The 19,908-nt window shown below is 37.1% G+C and overlaps 1 protein-coding gene and 1 non-coding gene across 2 annotated transcripts in view; both read left to right on the forward strand.

The window, feature by feature from the left end:
- The first annotated feature begins 4,226 nt into the window (after positions 1-4,226).
- The window catches only part of LOC138701746 (uncharacterized), a 31,013-nt gene continuing 15,331 nt past the window's right edge, over positions 4,227-19,908 (forward strand). The window contains exons 1-2 of the mRNA XM_069828975.1: positions 4,227-4,378; positions 17,258-17,426. Coding sequence (XP_069685076.1) covers positions 17,258-17,426 — 169 coding nt within the window. The 5' untranslated portion in view covers positions 4,227-4,378. The remainder of the gene's footprint in view (positions 4,379-17,257; positions 17,427-19,908) is intronic.
- TRNAH-GUG (transfer RNA histidin (anticodon GUG)) lies at positions 15,231-15,302 on the forward strand. The gene has a single exon. It is a non-coding gene; the product is annotated as a tRNA-His (tRNA).

Consider the following 19,908-nt stretch of genomic DNA (forward strand, 5'->3'; position numbering starts at 1 on the left):
TTATATATTAACAGGATGACAATAATGCATTTAGTGAATCGGCTATGAGAATTAGCTACAAAATTTGCCACGAAATTGCAAAGGAATTGAAAGCATTCAACGAAGGTAACTTCATCAAGCGATATTTAATTATATTGGTAGATGAACTCTGTCCACAGCAAGTAGGGGAAGTGGAAGCCATACGCCTGTCTCGTAGAACCGTGGTGAGGAGATTGCAGTATGTGCGTATGGGTTATGTAAATAAGCCTAATGATTTGTGTGTGTGCATAGAGCGAAATTTATTTCATTAAATGAATAAGAGTGTTATAAATTCTGTAATGTACAATGGATTGATGTATGGAGGTGGAGGTTAGGTTATTTTACGACGCTTCATCAACAGCTTAGGTTATTTAGCGTCTGAATGAGGTGAAGGTGATAATGCCGGTGAAATGAGTCCGGGGTCCAGCACCGAAAGTTACCCAGCATTTGCTCTTCTTGGGTTGAGGGAAAACCCCGGAAAAACCTCAACCAGGTAACTTGCCCCGACCGGGAATCGAACCCGGGCCACCTGGTTTCGCGGCCAGACGCTGACCGTTACTCCACAGGTGTGGACATAGATTGATGTAATATCCTTATAAACTATTATGTACTGCCAGACTGAATGACTAGAACAACCGTGGCTTTTGTTATATTAATGCAGGGAAGGTAGCTGTAATGCGAGTCCGCCACTGCGTGAGCGTTCTGCTCTGGCTTGGAATTGAAGTGCCTTGCGGAGCGAGAGCAGCTCTGGCCCTGGTGTACCCTGAACCTGATTACATTCATTACACCGTCGTTATCGGCCTGTGTCGATATCAAAAACAGCTAATATTCGTACAGTCAGTTCGAGTGATGCACAGCGCACTTTACATGTCACCAAAGAAAAAAGATTAGCGGCCGTGTGCACCACTCGATCATCTGGCCCGTTCATCAGCAGTCACGGAAACATGGTTAATTCTTGACAATGATCATGCTACAGATGCCGTGAACCAACATCTTCCCTCGATTAACTCAGTACCGTCAACTGAAGGTACGCTCTCTTGAGAAGAATAAATGACAAGCAAACATTCTCATAGGGGCAGATAAAACATTTTAATTTTTTTCTTCCAACATGTTGGTAATGCCAAAACAAGTGCTTATACAAATTTTGGCCACTCGAGTGCAATTACGTGGGACGCCAGAAAGTAAGTTTTCGTGAGGCCGTTTACAGAAAAAAACACAGTTTCATGGAATGTTTTATTGGAACAGATCCATCAATTGTTGAGCTATTTTTCAACATATTCCCCACCGTAATTGAGACAACTGACATCCCGTGAGATCCACAGAGAGGTGCAAACGGCTGTCACACATTGGTTCCGGTCCTAGGCGACAGACTCCTGCGACACAGGGATACAGAAGTTGATCCCGCGTATGACAAATGTCTGAATTACGGTGGGGAATACAGTATGTTGAAAAATAGCTCAACAACTGTTGTATCTGTTCCAATAAATCTTTTCATAAACTTGTGTTTTCTTTCTGTAAACGGCCCCAGGAAAGCTTACTTTCTAGGACGGACCTCGTAATTGCGAAAATTTGTGTAAGCACTAGTTTTGACATTATTAACATGGTGGAAGTAAATATAACTTTTTTTACCTGCCCCCATGAGCATGTTTGCTTATGAACCCTAGGTTTCCGCGTATGAAACAGCGAACGAACGCACTCTGTCAATTATCACTTCGTTTTAGTTTGTTTGTCGGCCTATTTGTTTCAAAAAACAATTACAAGAAACATAGAAGAAAAAAGAAAAGAGCACCAAACTTCTCGCAGTTCGAAGTGGGAATTCTTTCAGAACTTGTTAGTAATTCTGCACCTGTAGTAGAAAATAAAAGTAATGACTGAAATTCTCTAAGAGAAAAGCAGAAATGTTCTTCTCTATTACTAATTGTCTCCCCTAGGAGATTCAATTCTGATGTGAGTGCAAACAATTACACTTTGTAGACCTGCCATTGCAATCATTTCTGGTGATAAGCTGCATCGTTGTCTGATGCATAAGGTTATTCAAAAGTAATTTCCCATTTGGAAACAGCTGTATCTTCTGTACGTATCAGCAGTTTGGTTTCATACAGGTATCATTATTGCTTAGAAGGTTTGGGTTTTTTTTTTATCGATGCGTGTTTCGTTGCTAAGGTAACTGTGTCACACTTGTATAAACAATAATTTGTTGTTCAGAATACAGACGGCAGTAGGAGACTAATGTTAATAATTTTTACAATGTTTTTACCTTTACATGATATCAAGGTTACTGTCTGGTGTTACATTTCATAATAGGATCGTATTTCTATGAAGAAATTGAAAATGAACAAAAAAAAAAAAAACAGTGACGGTAACCGGACAGCGATATTTTCAAATGCTGCAAGACTTTGCAATACCAGCGTTACAGAATCATGAAATCTAAAACACTGCTTTCATGAAAGACGGCGCTACACTCCACATACACAATAATGTAAGAACACTACTGCGCAACACATTTGGTGATCATGTAATCAGTAGACATTTTCCGAACAGTTGGCCTTCTAGATCACCAGACATAAATCCAGCTGACTACTGGTTATGGGGTTATCTAAAAGGAAAGGTATTTGTTAGTAGACCTACTATACGTGAGGAACTGAAACAATCAATATCGGATATCATTGAAAACACTCCTAGGAATGTGCTTAATTACTAATGCCGTTTATAGCATAGAAGAAAGACTATTTCAAAATGGGAACTACCTTTTGAATAAACTTATATATTAGCGTTAAGGTCACGAAGTCTCCCGTATTTACCGGGAAGTCCCATATTTTAGCTATTTTTTTAGATCCTCCTAGCTCCCTCACTGAAACTCTAATCCTTCCGTATTTTCCTTTATTAATCATGATTGCTATTTTTTTTAATGTAACCTAATGGAGGGGGAAAGGAATTGGCCACCCTACCACATTATCTCCTGGATTAGTTGCCTCATAAGTGATACCTTATTGGTATGTCTTACGAGGTTCAGACCTGTTTTCGGATAGTTGACTAAACAACAACAAAAAACAACAATAATAATAATAATAATAATAATAATAATAATAATAATAATGATAATAATAATAATTTTTATTGCTAGAATAAAGGTAGGCTACATATTGTTTTTATATAAAAATCACTATAGTACCCTCAGAAAGAGTACAGTCTTAGAAAAAAAAATTATCGCACAGATACTTTACAAGTCTCAGAAAGGAGGCAGTGCGTATGATCAGACTTGGATCACAAGAAAAGGAATAGTTGAGATAATAAAATTGGTTTTGTTTTAAAGTATCTATGCGACAAAACGTTTTTCTAAGACTTTACATACTCGTGCTCAGGGGACATTACACAAAATTTCTAAACAAGTATCGTCATTTCCCATAACTATGGACCTGGAACACAACTATGGTCCACGATACAACCATTCAAAAAACACTGTAGAAGTAATATAGACCGTTCGTAGATAGCTGAAGTGACTTGACTTCAAACTACCGTACAGCAAAAATATAGATAAACGAGGTACAACGTTATGGAGTACAAAATTTGAATGGATCATAGTTGTGTTCCAGGACCATAGTTAGGGGAAATGACGGTACTTAATTAATTAACAAAAATAAAAGTAAAAAGACCGAGAGAAACGGGACTACTCCGAGAAAAACCCTGTGCTACGTCCCTTTTTCCATCACGAACGGCAGGGAATCGAACGCGGGCCGCCTGGATAGACCAGCGCCGCTGTTTGGGTGGGAAGTTTCATTTAATATTTCGTGCAGATATTCACGTGAATTATAAAAAAAAATGCTTCCGTAGTATACTGACAATAAATAGGCTTACACACTCGGAACAAATATTTACGTGTGAGAATTGCATCCAAGGCACGAAGAGAAATGCATATGAGAGAATGGCTTTTTTTTAATTCAAGTTATACATTTGATAGGTAGGTTATTGTTGCATAGTAGTTTAGTCATGTCATGATGCATATCTATCAGGATAAATAACATTGTTTTAGAAAATGCTATGTTGATAACAAAGTCATGAAAGAACAAACATGCATAATGGATGTAAAAGGAAATGCTCAAAAGCAGTTACTGACTTTGTATACAGATATCGCGATGCTATGCACGTCATAGCGCGATGAATGCAAATATGCATCATGTGAGTGCGCGGTTTTGAATTGACCATTTTCGTGCACCTATAGCGGCAGACAGAGAGTTCATACTGTATGAGTTTTCAGGATTTGACGTTGAATTTGATCAGAAATAGAATTTTGGATATTCCACCGTGACCTGGAGCTTGGCATTCCCGACGTTTCGGGACTAAATACAGGTTCCATCATCAGGTAGGGTTGCCAGGAAAGTATTTTTGGTCAATGCAATACTTTTATCCTCCATGGACGTCGAAATGTTCGGGAAGTGAGATTTCGCGCTGTCTGAACGAGCTGGATATTCAGCTTGAAGAAGAACTCTGTAGCTTAAAAAGTATGTATGAACATATCTGTTCTAATGAACAGTCTGCGGACAAAAAATCGCCAACATGCTGTGAAGTTATTTTCATTTGTAATGTTAATTCCAGAATCTAATGTTTCCTATGAAAACATTTTCAGTTGACTCTGTCACATGTTGACAAACTGTCTAAAACTCTGATCAAGGCAGAGCTACGAGTAAAAGTTAATTTTGGAATGCCCTGTTCTGAAATTGTCCAAGCCACCGGCGTAGCTCAGTTGGCTGAGACGCTCACCTATTGATCCGGAGTTGCGCTTGAGGCGTGAGTTCGTTTCCCGCTTCGAGTGATTACTTGGTTGAGTTTTTCCGAGGTTTTTCTCAACCGTTAGGCAAATGTCAGGTAATCTATAGCGAATTCTCAGCCTCATCTCGCTATCACCAATTTTATTCCATCGACGCTAAATAACCTAGTAATTGATACAGAGTCGTTGAACAACCAAGTAAAAAATGTCCAGCTTATTAAGGGAAATTCTAGGATGTAAATCAAGAAAAGATCAACATTTATCTGCCAACAGTTGATTACTTCAAAGTAAAATACCAGATTGAAAACATTGAGATGATTGGTCTTCTTATTGGAGCTCGTGGTGTGATTCCCAAGTTCTTTGAAAGCTTCAGGAAGACTTTTGAACTACCACAGACACTTACTACTGACATCATAACTTGAGTTTTGAAACGCTCTTGCTAAATTTTGAGTCATTATATTCACTATTTAATGTTTTTTCCTTCACTTTATAATTCATATGTTTATTTTAATTTGTTGTCAACAAAATTTATGTAAACATTTAATATTGTGAAATTCATGTAGGAGAGTCCTTCTGGGCTACCTCCAATGGGAGGCAGTTAACAATTTAAAATTTTTTCTGCAGCAAAAAGTGAAAAATAATGCAGGTTTAAGAGGGACTATAGATGATTTATCATGAAAAAAAATAATATCGCCTATCCAATATTTCAGATTTCCATTGTGTTTTGTGGTTTTCACTGGAGGCTATTAAAACTATTACAATAATTGATGATTACGTATACTTCTATGGTTATTTTTTGTTAGTATTTCTTTGTAGACCTAATGTAAAATTTGTATATATGTGTATGTGTGTATATGTGTATATATATATATATAACCTTATGCCTATATAGGCTATTAGCGTTAGGGTGACGAACTTATTTTCCGGGAATTGCCATATTTTAGCTAATTTATTTAATCCTCCTGGCTCCCGTACTGATATCACAGTCTAGTATACTGTATACAGTCACGAAGCTCAATATAGGGAATATGCATCCATAGATAGTTGGCAACCACTAGGATCGCTACTATCGCCTCATCATAGACAATGTGAAATAGTACCGGCACAGTCTATTGTTCCTAATGCCATCAACAACTCAAGCTTCGTGACTGTATATACTAGACTGTGCTGATATTCTAACCCTCCCGTACTTTCCTCTATTAATCATGATTGCTAATGTTTTAATGTAACCTAATGGATAGGGAAAGGAATGGCCACCCTAACCCATTATCTCCTGGCTTAGTTGCCTCATGAGTGATGCCTTATGGTGTATCTTATGAGGTTCAGATCTGTTTTCGGGTAGTTGACTGAACAACAACAATAATAATAATAATAATAATAATAATAATACTATATTATAGTACCTATAGTACATAATCGGTTTTTACATAGTTCTTCCGCAGTCAATCTTAGTTTCCAGTGGCGGTTTCTCGGAGGAGGGAAGGAAGGAACGTCCTCCTCACATTTTTCTTGTTTTGAAAGTAAATACCAAATGAAATATATGCCTTGAAATTCGAGGAAGATTCGATAATTTTTAAGTTCACAGCTATAAGAAAACCTCGGTTAATCGAGTTTTAAATGACGCGCGCTCATGTGCCGCTAGAAAACTGTGAGAAAGATGCGAGATTGTTTGTATGGAGGAAAGCAAACCCTTTCCTCCTTTCCTGCAGTTAACACACATAGACAACAGCGCACTAGCGGCCAGAGAAAGAAGCAGAGTTTTAAAGCAAGCGAATGAACAGTAAGGGAGGAGATCCTCCTCTGAATCAGCGCATGGACGGGAAATAGAAATCAACTGGTCTTGCAGCAAACCGCAAATTTGCTACCGCTGCTATCTAACGATGCTGTATTCAACCAGACTACAACACATCCAGGAGGAGGCACAATAAAAACAGTTTTATCGCAAAGCTATGAAAAACACCATATAAACTTTTTTTAAATCATAAATCAAAATATATTATTCATTGCATTTTATATAAGCTACTACTCATGGTTTGAAACTTTCGAGGATATCTGAAAGTTGAAGTTAGATTTATATAAAACAAAGAGGAAGTAGATCTACGTTAGTATTGCAGATCTTTTTGGCCCCTGAAATTCACTTCCATTCATTGTCTGCTAGATAGAACAACAGTCAAGTTGTCAGTTTTGTACAAATATATTTGAAATTGAAAGCACTCCTAACTACATTATTTTTAACACAAAAAAATTAATCGGCCACCTGCAGCTTTGAGCAATAATGGTAGTATGACTTTACAAGAACTGACATTCTTCAAAAGCATGTGATACTGAACTTGTAAAATGTACATGTGGCAACACAGACCATGTGAGTGGGTGCAGTGTTCTCGCTTTCTTAACAGATTATTTCTCATTCTCACTTCCGTCAAACGGTTCTGGTTATATGTTAGTAGCTAGCATAGACAAAAGGCTCTACCAACACGTGTGATGCTGTAGTGTGCGCTAAAAATGCTGCGAGTTTGTGAATTTCCTTGTAATTGTTAATTTGTGCAATTATCCACCAATGAATGGAAATGAAAATATATTCGGACAATTTAGGAAACTCAGTTTACAAGAACAGATTATTGCTATACGAAAGAGAAGGCCAACCTTAACACTACCTGGTGTTACATGTATGCATATAGGCTAATTTGTAGCATGTGTCTCTCAAGAAGATGTCATTTTGCGCTGTTAACTTCTTTCCTCCTCTTAAGAAATAGGCTATGCAGGAGCCGCCACTGTTAGTTCCTAAATAATGAACTTATAATAATTTCGTTATTATCATTAGTTACATAACATACATACATACATTGGCCTATATACATCATACATACATACATACATACATACATACATACATACATACATACATACTTTTACAGAAAGATTAAGGCAGGGGCGGGAGATACAGGATATCATAACTCGTGGGAACCGCATCAGTTATCACTTAGAACCTAAAAACAAAAACATTTAACGTAAACATAAACCTAATTTAATTTTCATGCTACAGCTACTTTCGTGTTCCAGCAGCTATCTGTTCATCTTCGCAGGAAATGTCTAAAATGACCTCTATGGGTCTGGATAAGTAACGACAATACCGCATTATAGACGTGCTCATTAGTTCCCCTTGATCCACGCGTTAGAGGAGCGTTACATTACAATATCAGTTGTCATCTGGAGGGCGAATTTCCATGCTTCAGTGCAGAGTAGCGCATGCGTACTTACAACAGTGAAACGTGTTCCCGTGTTAGTCGCAGCTCTAAAGAACGCTGAGAAGTTTTCGTGGCGTCATTTGTAGAACTGGAAGACATTTTTATACAGTGAACAATGGGTAGAACACAGAACATTTCTCTTCGGCACCGGGATTCGAACCCGGGTTTTCAGCTTAGTGGATAAAGCGCACACTACATGCTAACGCTTTATCCACTAAGCTGAAAACCCGGGTTCGAATCCCGGTGCCGGAGAGAATTTTTCTCCGTTCTACCCATTCTTCACCATATGGTAATGCAAAATTCCTGCACGGAAATATACTGTATGTACTTCGGTACATCATAGTAATATCACAGTCTAGTATATACAGTCACGAAGCTTGAGTTTATGAGGGCACTAGGAACAATAGACTGTGCAAGTACTATTTCGCATTGTCTGTAATGAGGCGACAGTAGCGATCCTAGTGGTTAGCAACTATCTATGGATGGGTATTTACTACATATTGACGTTCGTGACTGTATATACTAGACTGTGGTAATATTATAAGCGTAAGTAATCACTTAGGGCCGTATTCATAGACATTTTTAGCGCGGGCTTCCGGTGGATGATCAGCGTTTTTCGTATTCATAAACCAGTGTTAGCGATAGGATATGATTTGAATTCTGTACTAGTAACCAGTGGATAGCCGGGGCTAGCTTAGTACGCTCGTAGCACGTGCTGCGAAATGTCTATGAATAGCACCCTTAGTGATTCAAGACGGCGTCTTGTTCCGTCGGATCCCGGCCACTTAGTCACTCGTAATGAGTGCACATCTGTACATAGTGTGGGACATCGTGCCACTGTCACATATTCTGTGACATAGTACATGAGGGTAGGCCACCAAAGGGAGACAGAGAGGTTTCAATACAGCATCGGAATTTGAATCCGATGTGGCTTAGTGGATAAAGCGTCAGCACGTAGAACTGAAAACCCAGGTTCGAATCACAGTGCCGGAGAGAATTTTTCTCTGTTCTACCCATTATTCACCTTAGGGTAATGCAGAATTCCTACACGGAAATATCATATGTACTTCGGTACATCATAGTAACATTTTTATGTAGCTTAGCATCAGCTTATTACCTTTTATCTGTTAATGTATATATTTTCCCTTTTCAGTTAATGTGGTGAATCTTCTAGTGATATTTTCCTATTACGCAGATGCCTGTTTTAGATAGTAGCATATGTTAAATAACTGTTGTTGTAATTGTGCCACTTTTTTACGGTTTGACTACTACAGATGTCTAAGATTTGCATAAGTTAGTTGGTGGGAGCAAAATTCTTTTGGGTCCATGGGCGTAGCACTACCTAAATGTGGGGTTGCCAATATGTGTTATGAAAAGTTGCATGTGCTATGATATTTACGAAATCTCACTTACTACCGAAATATCTTTAAAGGGGTCACCCCTTCCTGCCCCGTGCTTAAAATCAAAAGTCACCGCCTATGGTATTTAAGGAAGTGCCAAAGCTTGCTTCCGCTTTCAGCTACATTATTTAGTTTGGTTATAGACTTTATATTGAAGAAACTGGAGATGAGGGGAAACTTTACAACAAAATTGAGGCAATGTATAGCTTATGCTGATGACATAATAATAACTGCAAGAACAAAATCGACTTTGATAGAAACATTTAACAATTTACAAGAACAGACAATGAAATTCGGATTGATAATTAATGAGAAGAAAACAAAATTTTTAAAATGCAGCACAAAAAGAGAAATTTTAGGAGATTTTAAAATAAATGATATAATGATTCAACAAGTTCCAAGTTTCAAATATCTTGGATCAACTGTTAATAACAACAACACCATTGAGGAAGAAATAAGAGAAAGAATAATTGTAATGGGAAACAAAGCATACCATGCCAACCTGCAGTTATTTAGAAGTAAATTGATATCTAAACAGTCCAAATTTAAGCTATACTGTACTACAATAAGCCCTGTAGTAACTTATGCCAGTGAAACATGAGTCCTTAAAAACTCCATAAAACACAGACTACTAATTTTTGAAAGAGCAATACTAAGAACAATTTTTGGTCCAACTAAAACGAATGATGGTACATGGAGAATTAAATATAACAGTGAACTGAATGAGCTGATAAAGAATAGGAACATAATAAATCATATAAAATAGCTAAGATTAGGATGGTTTGGTCATGGAGAATAATAGACTGGTCAAACAAATATACAAATGGAAACGAATAGTTAACAGAAAGCGGGGTAGACCAAAAAATAGATGGGAGGATGATGTCCTGAATGATTTGAAATTGATGAAGTTGGAAAATTGGACAAAGATAGTTGGAAGCCATAAGGAATGGAAGAAAGTTGTTGAGAAGGCCAAAACTTTCATCTGAGAGTTGTGGAGCCTGAAGAAGAAGAAGAAGAAGAAGAAGATGATGAAGAAGAAGAAGGAGGAGTAGAAGAAGAAGCCAAAGCCTACTTGAGAAGTAGTGTGTTGAAAACTGTCCTTGCACTTAGGCCACCTGGATGGGCCCTTGTATTACCCGGAATGGAATGGTGTGCATGCCCTAAGACCCCTCGCGCTATAAATTCTTCTGCGGGCCGGTCCCGAACTCCCCTACAGCCTACAAAATCCATTACTTTTTCACGTAGGCATCACCACGATCCTTCAACCCCGGTCCCACGACCTATCAAGGGAGATCCTATGGTACATATCACTACCACTAGCAACTAAGGTGCACGTACCAAATAACGCCACCTTAACACTTAAGTCACTATTGCTCTGGAAATACGTTATGTACAAACACAAAAATTATGACAAAGAAACTTTAATTTCATCTGTAGAAAATAGCACAATGAAAATGGTGATATTATATACTGGAGAAGACATACAAATCAAACAGGAAAACGTTGTATACTGGCGTTATTACGAACAGCTTATCCAATTAACGCCACCTATTTTATAGTAACCTTACACTTATAATTATTAATGAATTATTTTTCCTACGCAACACAAATTGAACTAAGCAACTAAATTTGAGTTTCTGTTAATAAAAGGTACAAAATCACTCAATACTAATGAAATATTCTTGATCTGAAGCTGAAACACCAGATGGATTAAGAAAATATATTTTCAGGTAACTCCTTACCTTCAAAAAAAGAGACAACGAGAGCATTAACCTTAGTTAAATATGAATGTTCTCCATAAGTAAAACAAAAAAATTAAGAGTTTGATAAGCAATTGAACCAATAACATCACTGTGCACATTCTGGACATTTGTAAGTTTTTCCTTATGTTTCTACACTTACCATGTAAATACCTCGTAAAATATGAATATAAAGGCAATGAAAGTAGTATTAAAAAACTGAGGAATATCGTTAAACAATTGAGTACCATACTAATATAACTAAAATTTTATCTGTAGACCTTTAACTCCACGTGGCGTTAAAGTGCTACTGAGTAGGCCTACATAACATTACAACCCTATTTCTCTAACATTTTCAAATATTAGAGATAGCAAATACCGTATTTTCTCTGCACAGAAGAACGTTTAAGGATCATGAAAATATATAGTTTAGTATAGTTATTATTTGCCCAACACGGAATATAAAATATTGCCTCTTATCTTGATATAAGAACAGCCTTTCACTATCAACACACAATAGCAAAATGGTGGAATATCATGTTACTCGTAAATGTCAGCGAACAGCTAGTAATTCATTCCATCACTACATGGCAAGCAAATGCAGGCTACAGTAGTGCACTGCCGAAATCTGGTGTCGTTAACAAGAATTAATAGGGTGGCGTTAAAGATATACATGGCGTTATTTGTCTCAGGGACCTTAATGATCACATACCATGGGGTCCAAGTTCCGTGGTGGCCTCCACCTAACTCTACAGCGGAGCAAGCCCGAAATATGGGAAAGAAACGAAGATGGTGATGAGAAAGGAGAAGTGTAATTATGGTGGCGAAATGAGTCCGAGATCCAGCGCCGAAAGTTACCCAGCCATTCTGCCTCTATTGATAGATTGAATTGGTGATAGAGAGATGATATTTGACGAGATGAGGCAGAGGATTCGCCATTGATCACATGATATTTACCTTATGGTTGGGGAAGACCTCGGAAAAAACCAAACCAGGTAATCAGTCCAAGTGGGAATAGAACCCGCGCCTAAGCGCAACTCCGGAGAAAATAAAAACCTGGTAAGAGACATCAATACTTCAGCAAACAGTCTCAACAAACACCTGATTTTGTAACACCAACAAAATAAAAAAATAATTAAGAATATGCATCCAACCAAGGCCCCTGATCCTGACCAAATCAGCTATCAACTTCCTCAGAATCTTCCTCTTCCTCCAATAACTCACTTATGTAAAATATACAAAATGGAGAAATGAAAATATAATCTCTCTTCCTAAACCAGGAAAAAATCCACTTCACTCTCAAAACCTACGCCCTATAACCCTACTTAATTCAATGAGCAAGATACTAAAACGTATAATATTACAAGCTATTCTTCCAATGGACTGCACAATACCGAAAGAACAATTTGGCGTCCGAGCTCAGCACAGCCTACACAATAAGAATATCGACTTTGCTCTGAAGTTTTCTCTGCTATGTCATACTCCATACATACAGTCTGTATATTTTTCTACATAGAAAAAGCTTTTGATATTGTCTGGATACAATACCTTCTCAATTTTTCCCTTTTTATCCACATACCTCGAGTGGCTGACAAGATGCCAGGAACTCACAACAAGTGCACACAAACTCTGTGTGACTTGAAGTTGTGGTTTTATGTGAAGGTAGGCCTATGTGGAAAATTCGCTCAGTGCCCATTATATATAATCCCTATTCGCTGGTGTGACCAAGATGCCTTACTACTTTGGCGTAATAAAACATAATTCGGTGTGGCACGCTTGTGTATGGCATTTCTTCTATTAAGCTGTATCATCTGCATGTTACATAATTTCCGTGCATGTGTATTTGGTGGAATGTGTTCCTGTGTTTAGCAGCAGCTTATTTAGGATGGCAGTGTTGTCAATAACATGATTTGTATAAAAATCTCCCTCCGTCTAACTAAAATGTCTCTATCACAAATAAAAATTAACACTACAATCGCACACTTTTTTGCACATGTGCAAATTTATTTTCTGCTCGATTTCTTTCTTATTTTCTCAAAATTTTGCCGCCCCTACGAATTTGCACTCTAGGCCCATGCTCATGTGGCCAACACGTATATACGCGCCTGCATAGGCCAAAAAATTGTTATATAATGAAACAATGTAAAGCTGTTGAAGAGAACCATCTATAAAATATGCTTATAGACGTAGACCTACATGCAAGTTGATTTTCTTTCCTGGAAACTGCCATAACCACAGTATAAAGAAGATCTTCTTTATACTGTGCCATAACTTTAAACAGGAGGCCCTGAACATTGTTGGTATGTTTTCTTTTTTTTTTTTTTTTTACCATAATGACCTCAAGAAGCGTGTAAATGCTGACAAGCTATTTGCTATAAAGGAGTTGTTAACATTATTTCACATATTTCTCTGATTTTCAGAAAAAAAAAAAAAAAAAGCAGATGTCACTATGTCGTTTCTACGTAAGTCACACAAAGGAAACCATAATAATAATACCGAAACGAATAATATACTATATAAAAATTATTAGCCTATATACGGTAATATACTAGTTCTAAAATTATGCTTTATTCATGTACCAGTAACAAAATCGACATCTCGTCAGAGAATTTATTTTATTTTCTGTTCCTGCAGTAAGCCTTTATAAATGAAGATAATTCTGATGTTTTTTTCAGTAGAATGCAAGTATCTATCGTAAGTGAATGTTATATATAGAGTGTTCATACCATAACGGTATAATTTTATTGAAATAGAAGAGAAATGAAGTGAACTACACGTGATTATGATCAAAGAGATATTTTAATGATAAACCCAAACTTTTTCATTCATTATCATCAGAAAGCTCAGAATTCCAGAAATTCATCTCCGTGGATTCCACATGAACACAATCTATTTCTCTGAATTTTCCAAATAACCTAAAATAATTTTTATTATACCTATATTCTCTCTTTGACAGCAATTCATCTTTCAGATGTGGAACAAGACGTAAAACATTAATATCGGTACATAATTATTAATACAGAATAAGTTGATTTATTTAATGTACAGGTACAAGCATAAACAGTTTATCAGTTGTTGGTCATTGGTACATAATTATTAATACAGAATAAATTGATTCATTTAATGTACCAGTACAAGCATAAACAGTTTATCAGTTGTTGGTCGTTAAATTATCTCACATCATGCTCATTTGTGGTTTATTTGTACTTCATTTTTCGTCTATTTCAATAATATAGTTATACATATTATGGACACATGGCTACAGTAAAAGTGTTCTGTTTATGTCACATAAGGCTACCAGTTTACATAATCCTCAAACTGTAAAAGAATTACTATTTTTTCAGTACCAGTAGTAATCAGCACTTGTAAAAACCAAGTAATATGTTAATAACTGAAACAGATGTCATGTTTTTAGAGTAAAATATACAATTAAAATTGGCCAAGTATACAATTAACCTTCATACTCCCTCACTTTGGCGTTTGACAGTACATGGATCCAACAAACCCTAGATATCAGGACCCTGTTATATGCAGATGATCAAGTCCTTTTTGGCAGTAGGTACCGAAGATGAATTGTAATACTCTTGTCACCATCTAAATCTCATAGCAAAAAATTATATTCGGAATTTGTAGTTTATTGCTTTCGCGTGTTAAATATTAGGTACAGTACCTTGTTGACTAGTTTCAGCCTGTTGTGGGCTATCTTCAGAACAGTTCTGATGATAGCACACAACAGGTTGAAACTATATTATTTTAATGTACCAAAGTACATATGATATTTCCATGCAGATATTCTGCGTCATCATACGATGAAAGAGTAATGGACCGGAGAAAAATTCTCTCCAGCACTGGGGTTTGAACCTGGGTTTTCAGCTCTATGTGCTGATGCTTTATCACCTAAGCCACACCGATAGTCACTCATAACGAGTGCACCTCAGCACATGTGTGGAGTTCAGTCCTAGGTTCATAGACATCTATGACATAGTGCAGAGGGCGGCCACTAGAGGGAACCCAAGAGTTGGAACTTAAACTGAGACGATTCTGTCCGACGCCGGGATGGGTATCCGGTGTGGCTTAGTGGATAAAGCATCAGCACGTGGAGCTGAAAACCCGGGTTCAAATCCCGGTGCCGGAGAGAATTTTTCTCCATTCCATTACTCTTTCATTGTATGATGACGCAGAATATCTGCATGGAAATATCATTGTACTTCGGTACATTAAAATAATATATATGATATGCATAAATCACTTCGTGATTTAAGACGGCGCTTATTCCGTCGGATCCCGGCCAACTAGTCACTCATAACGAGTGCACCTCAGCACATGTGTGGACTTCAGTCCTACATTCATAGACATCTATGACGTAGTGCAGAGGGCGGCCACTAGAGGGAACCCAAGAGTTGGAACTTAAACTGAGACGATTGTGTCCGACACCGGGATGGGTATCTGGTGTGGCTTAGTGGATAAAGCATCAGCCGGCGCCAGAGAGAATTTTTCTCCATTCCATTACTCTTTCATTGTAGGTTGAAACTAGTCAACAAGGGACTGTACCTAATATTTAACACGCAAAAGCAACAAACTACATATTCCGAAATAATATAGTGTTAAAAGTTGTACAAACAAGATGTATAAAAAATAATATAATTTAGAAATCTCAACAAGAGAAACAAAAATAATGGCTTTTAAGGGTAAACACACAACCATTGGAAATTAAGATTTGCATCGATAATTTCATACTGGAGCAGGCAACACTGTAACATACCTTGAAGATTGTGATGCTTTTATTAAAATCCAAAATTATAATAAATCTTTGAGAATCATTAACCAAGTCTTTTCAGTCACAAAAGTACAAAGACATACAAGACTTAAAATATATAAAAGTTTGGTACAGTTAGTTCTCACTATGGCAGTGAAGCCTGGACCATTTGACTATAAGATAACCGAAGATTGACAGCTGCAGAAATGAGATTTTTACGAAGAACTGCTGACTATAGTCTTCTGGATCACAAGAGGAATACTGACTGACATTGCAGACGAATTAAAAATAGCACCTATTGTCCATACAGACAATACAGACAAGACTGGCTTCAGCATGTGCAAAGAATGGAGCGTACCTATCAGATTACTTAGACAGATACTTCACTACACGTCACGAAGGAAAAGACTTATTCGAAGACCTCACAAGAGATGGCTGGAGACCATAACAACCCACTACGTCTACTACTTGAAAGGATGATGATGATGATTCCCTCACTACATCTCATATTACTTCAAATATTTTGACTTATTTAATCATACAAAATTTAAACTAACAATGAAACTGTTATTGAGCTCACTTAAGTTGGAACTGATTATGCAAAACGGAAAATGGTTTACATTAGCATAAATGTTAATTGCAAACTCAGTCTTATGTTTTATATCTTCCATAGCCATTAAATGGTTTTAAAAACTAACAAGGAAACATTCTTATGGGGGCAGAAAAAAAGGTATTTTTTTCTTACACCATGTTAATAATGACGAAATAAGTTCTTATACAAATTTTGGCCACTCGAGCGCAATTATAAGAGCCGTTCAAAAAGTAAGTTTACCTGGGGCGTTTACAGAAAGAAAACACGATTTCATGGAAAGTTTTATTCGCACAGGTACAGAAATTGTTGAGCTATTTTTCAACATATTCACCACCAGAACTGAGACATTTGTTAGACCGTGGGATCAACTTTTGTATCCATGTGTCATAGAAGTCTGCCACCTGGAACCAGTGTCTGCACTTCTCTATTGATCCCACAGTATGACAAATATCTCGATTCCGGTGGGGAATATGTTGAAAAATAGCACAATAATCATTGCTGTACCTGTTGCAATAAAACTTTCCACGAATTTTTTTTTTTTTTTCTGTAAACAGCACAAGGTAAACTTACTTTTTGAACGTTCTTCGTAATTCTGCTCGAGGGGTCAAAATTTGTATAACTACTTATTTTGACATTAAGCACATGGTGGAAGAAAAAAAATTAACTTTTTTATCTGCCCCCATGAGAGCGTTTGCTTGTAAATAGGCAAGTAGGCTATAAATATTCTACAATTTTTTTTCAGATGCACTTAACCATCATCTTGTGGCTTGGAACTGCTCAGGGAACAGTGGACTTGAATCTGCCAGAACTGGAATATGTAGCGAACCATTTGAAGAGAATAGAGTGCAAAAAATTAGTAGCTTCACTTCATGATCCTAACTTCGATATTGAGAGTAATATTGATCTTGCAGGTAAGAAATGAGACAGGTAAATACGTATGTACTTATATTCTCTATTTTGGAGAAATATTAAGAAGATAGAACTCGATATTCACGAACTAAGAAAAAGAAACCGTAGTTTGATGAAGATTGTTTCATGGTGGTAGAAAGAAGGAAACAGGCAAAATTGAAATTCTTACAGGATCCAGTTCAGGCAAATAGAGATATTTCAATGAAAGACGGGAAGCAAGTCGTACACTTAGGAATAAAAACAGACATTAATTGAAGGAAAAGCTGAATGAGGTAGAAACAAATAGTAAGAATAAAAACATTAGAGATTTATATAAGGATATAAAGGAATTTAAGAATGGATATCAGGCAAGAGTAAACGTGATCAAGGATGAGAATGCTGATTGCTTGCGGACACTTATTCAATCCTGAACAGATGGAAAAACTATTTTGGGCAACTGCTAAATATACATAGGCCAAATAGAAATAATCGGGACAAAATTCAAATACAAACTACTAAGCCATTTATACCCGAACCTACACTTTCTGAAGCCGAAATTGCGATAGAAAATCTGAAAAAGTACAAGTCTCCAGGTATCGATCAAATTCCAGCAGAATTATTACAAGAGGGTGGAAGCACATTACCTAGTGAAATTTATAAGCTTGTACTTGCTATTTGGGAAAAGGAAATTGTACCAGAATAATGGAAGGAGTCCATAATTGTACCTATCTTTAAGAAGAGGGACAAGACTAATTGTATCACTTTTGTTGACGTCGTGCAAAATTTTGTCCAATATTCTTTAGAGAAGATACTCCATATGTAGATGAGATTATTAGGGATCATCAGTGCGGTTTTAGGCGTAACAGATCAAATTTTTTGTATTCGACAAATACTGGAGAAAAAAAAAGGAGTATAAGGGTACAGTACATCAGTTATTCTTGGCTGATGTTATACCGCCAGCATTCCATTGTAAGATGTTTAGTTGATTCTGTACCATTAAAGTAGTCCCCGCCCGGAGATCCGATTGGGGGACTATTTTACCTCCAGATAATTTTACCTTAATGGTACTCATTTCATATTGGAGTGAAAAATGGCAAATTGTAGCCGATTTAAGTGAACACCATATTTTAACGTTTTGGTGGCTACTTCATTCACACATAACCCTCAGAATGTCTGGAGGACCACACCTGCTGTTGGTCGATGGGTCCATTGGACCTAGCTGGGAGATCTTGTTGATCACCAGCTTTCCCTCCTTAAGCCACTGGAGGACGATTTTAGTGCCATAGCAGGTCAGCACTAGGAACAGAAAATTAGAAAGAGGAGGAAGGAAAGGGAAATGAACCCCTAGGCCTCGAATGCTCTAATGCCATCAGGGTCGAAGAAAGTAAGAGTTCAGTCAGAGGACTGGATAGGAAAGGGTAAAGAGGGAATTAGGTATTGGTTAGAGGAAAATTATACCAAATTCAGTCATTAACTCATCAAGCTGACCAGTGCTAATTGATGAGTAGCCCCTCCCTGTAGTTCAGCTTGTAAAATTACGCTTACTAACAGCTGCACCACGGGAAGGTAGGGATGGGACATTGGGTATTTGTCCAGGTTGGCTCCTTAAAGCCTTCAATGGGAAGGATTAATGGCTCTCCCCCCTGTATTCGACAGATACCCTTTTGCAGCCAAATTAAACCAAACCCTTTAACTCTATTAAATATAGAATATAATCTAAATTTAACAGAAGAAATACTGAAATCAGAAGTAAACACTGAAATACTGAAACAATTGTCTTTAGAGACAATTAATATTAGGTACCCTTCACAAAACTGGCTTCATTTATACACCGACGGATCCTTGATCTCCAGAGAACAAGGTACCGGTGCAGGTGTTACGTGCTGTCTCTTCTCACTTTATAGATCTCTTGGATATGGAACAACAAGTTTTGATGGTGAAATCATTGCATTAAGGCAAAGTCTCAGGAATCTTCTATGCCACATCAATAAATTTAGGAATGCAGTTATATTGTCAGACTCCAAAGCAGCTATTCTATCAATAGTCTCTAAACACACACCTTCATCTCAAACAGCAGAAATAACTAAAATGCTCTCTCAGTTAATATCACTCAATAAAAGAATTGTATTCCAATGGATACCATCCCATTGTGGAATCCTGGGAAATGAGAATGCGGATGCTTTAGCAAAGAAGGGCAGCACTGCTACTTACAGACCTGTTACTAAATCTATGTATTACTCTGTGAAAAGATTTATTAAATCTACATACTTAGACTTCAACAAACAAAATTTAATAACACAATTCCAAGGGAAAAAATGGAACTCTCTGCATCAACAGACCTGTTACTAGATCTATGTATTACTCTGTGAAAAGATTTATTAAATCTACATACTTAGACTTCAACAAACAAAATTTAATAACACAATCCCAAGGGAAAAAATGGAACTCTCTGCATCAAAATACACAGTTAATTCCCAATTTACCACGAAAATCGTCTGTAGTTGC

Source organism: Periplaneta americana, chromosome 6 (genome assembly GCF_040183065.1).
Source record: "Periplaneta americana isolate PAMFEO1 chromosome 6, P.americana_PAMFEO1_priV1, whole genome shotgun sequence".
Classification (NCBI taxonomy): domain Eukaryota; kingdom Metazoa; phylum Arthropoda; class Insecta; order Blattodea; family Blattidae; genus Periplaneta; species Periplaneta americana.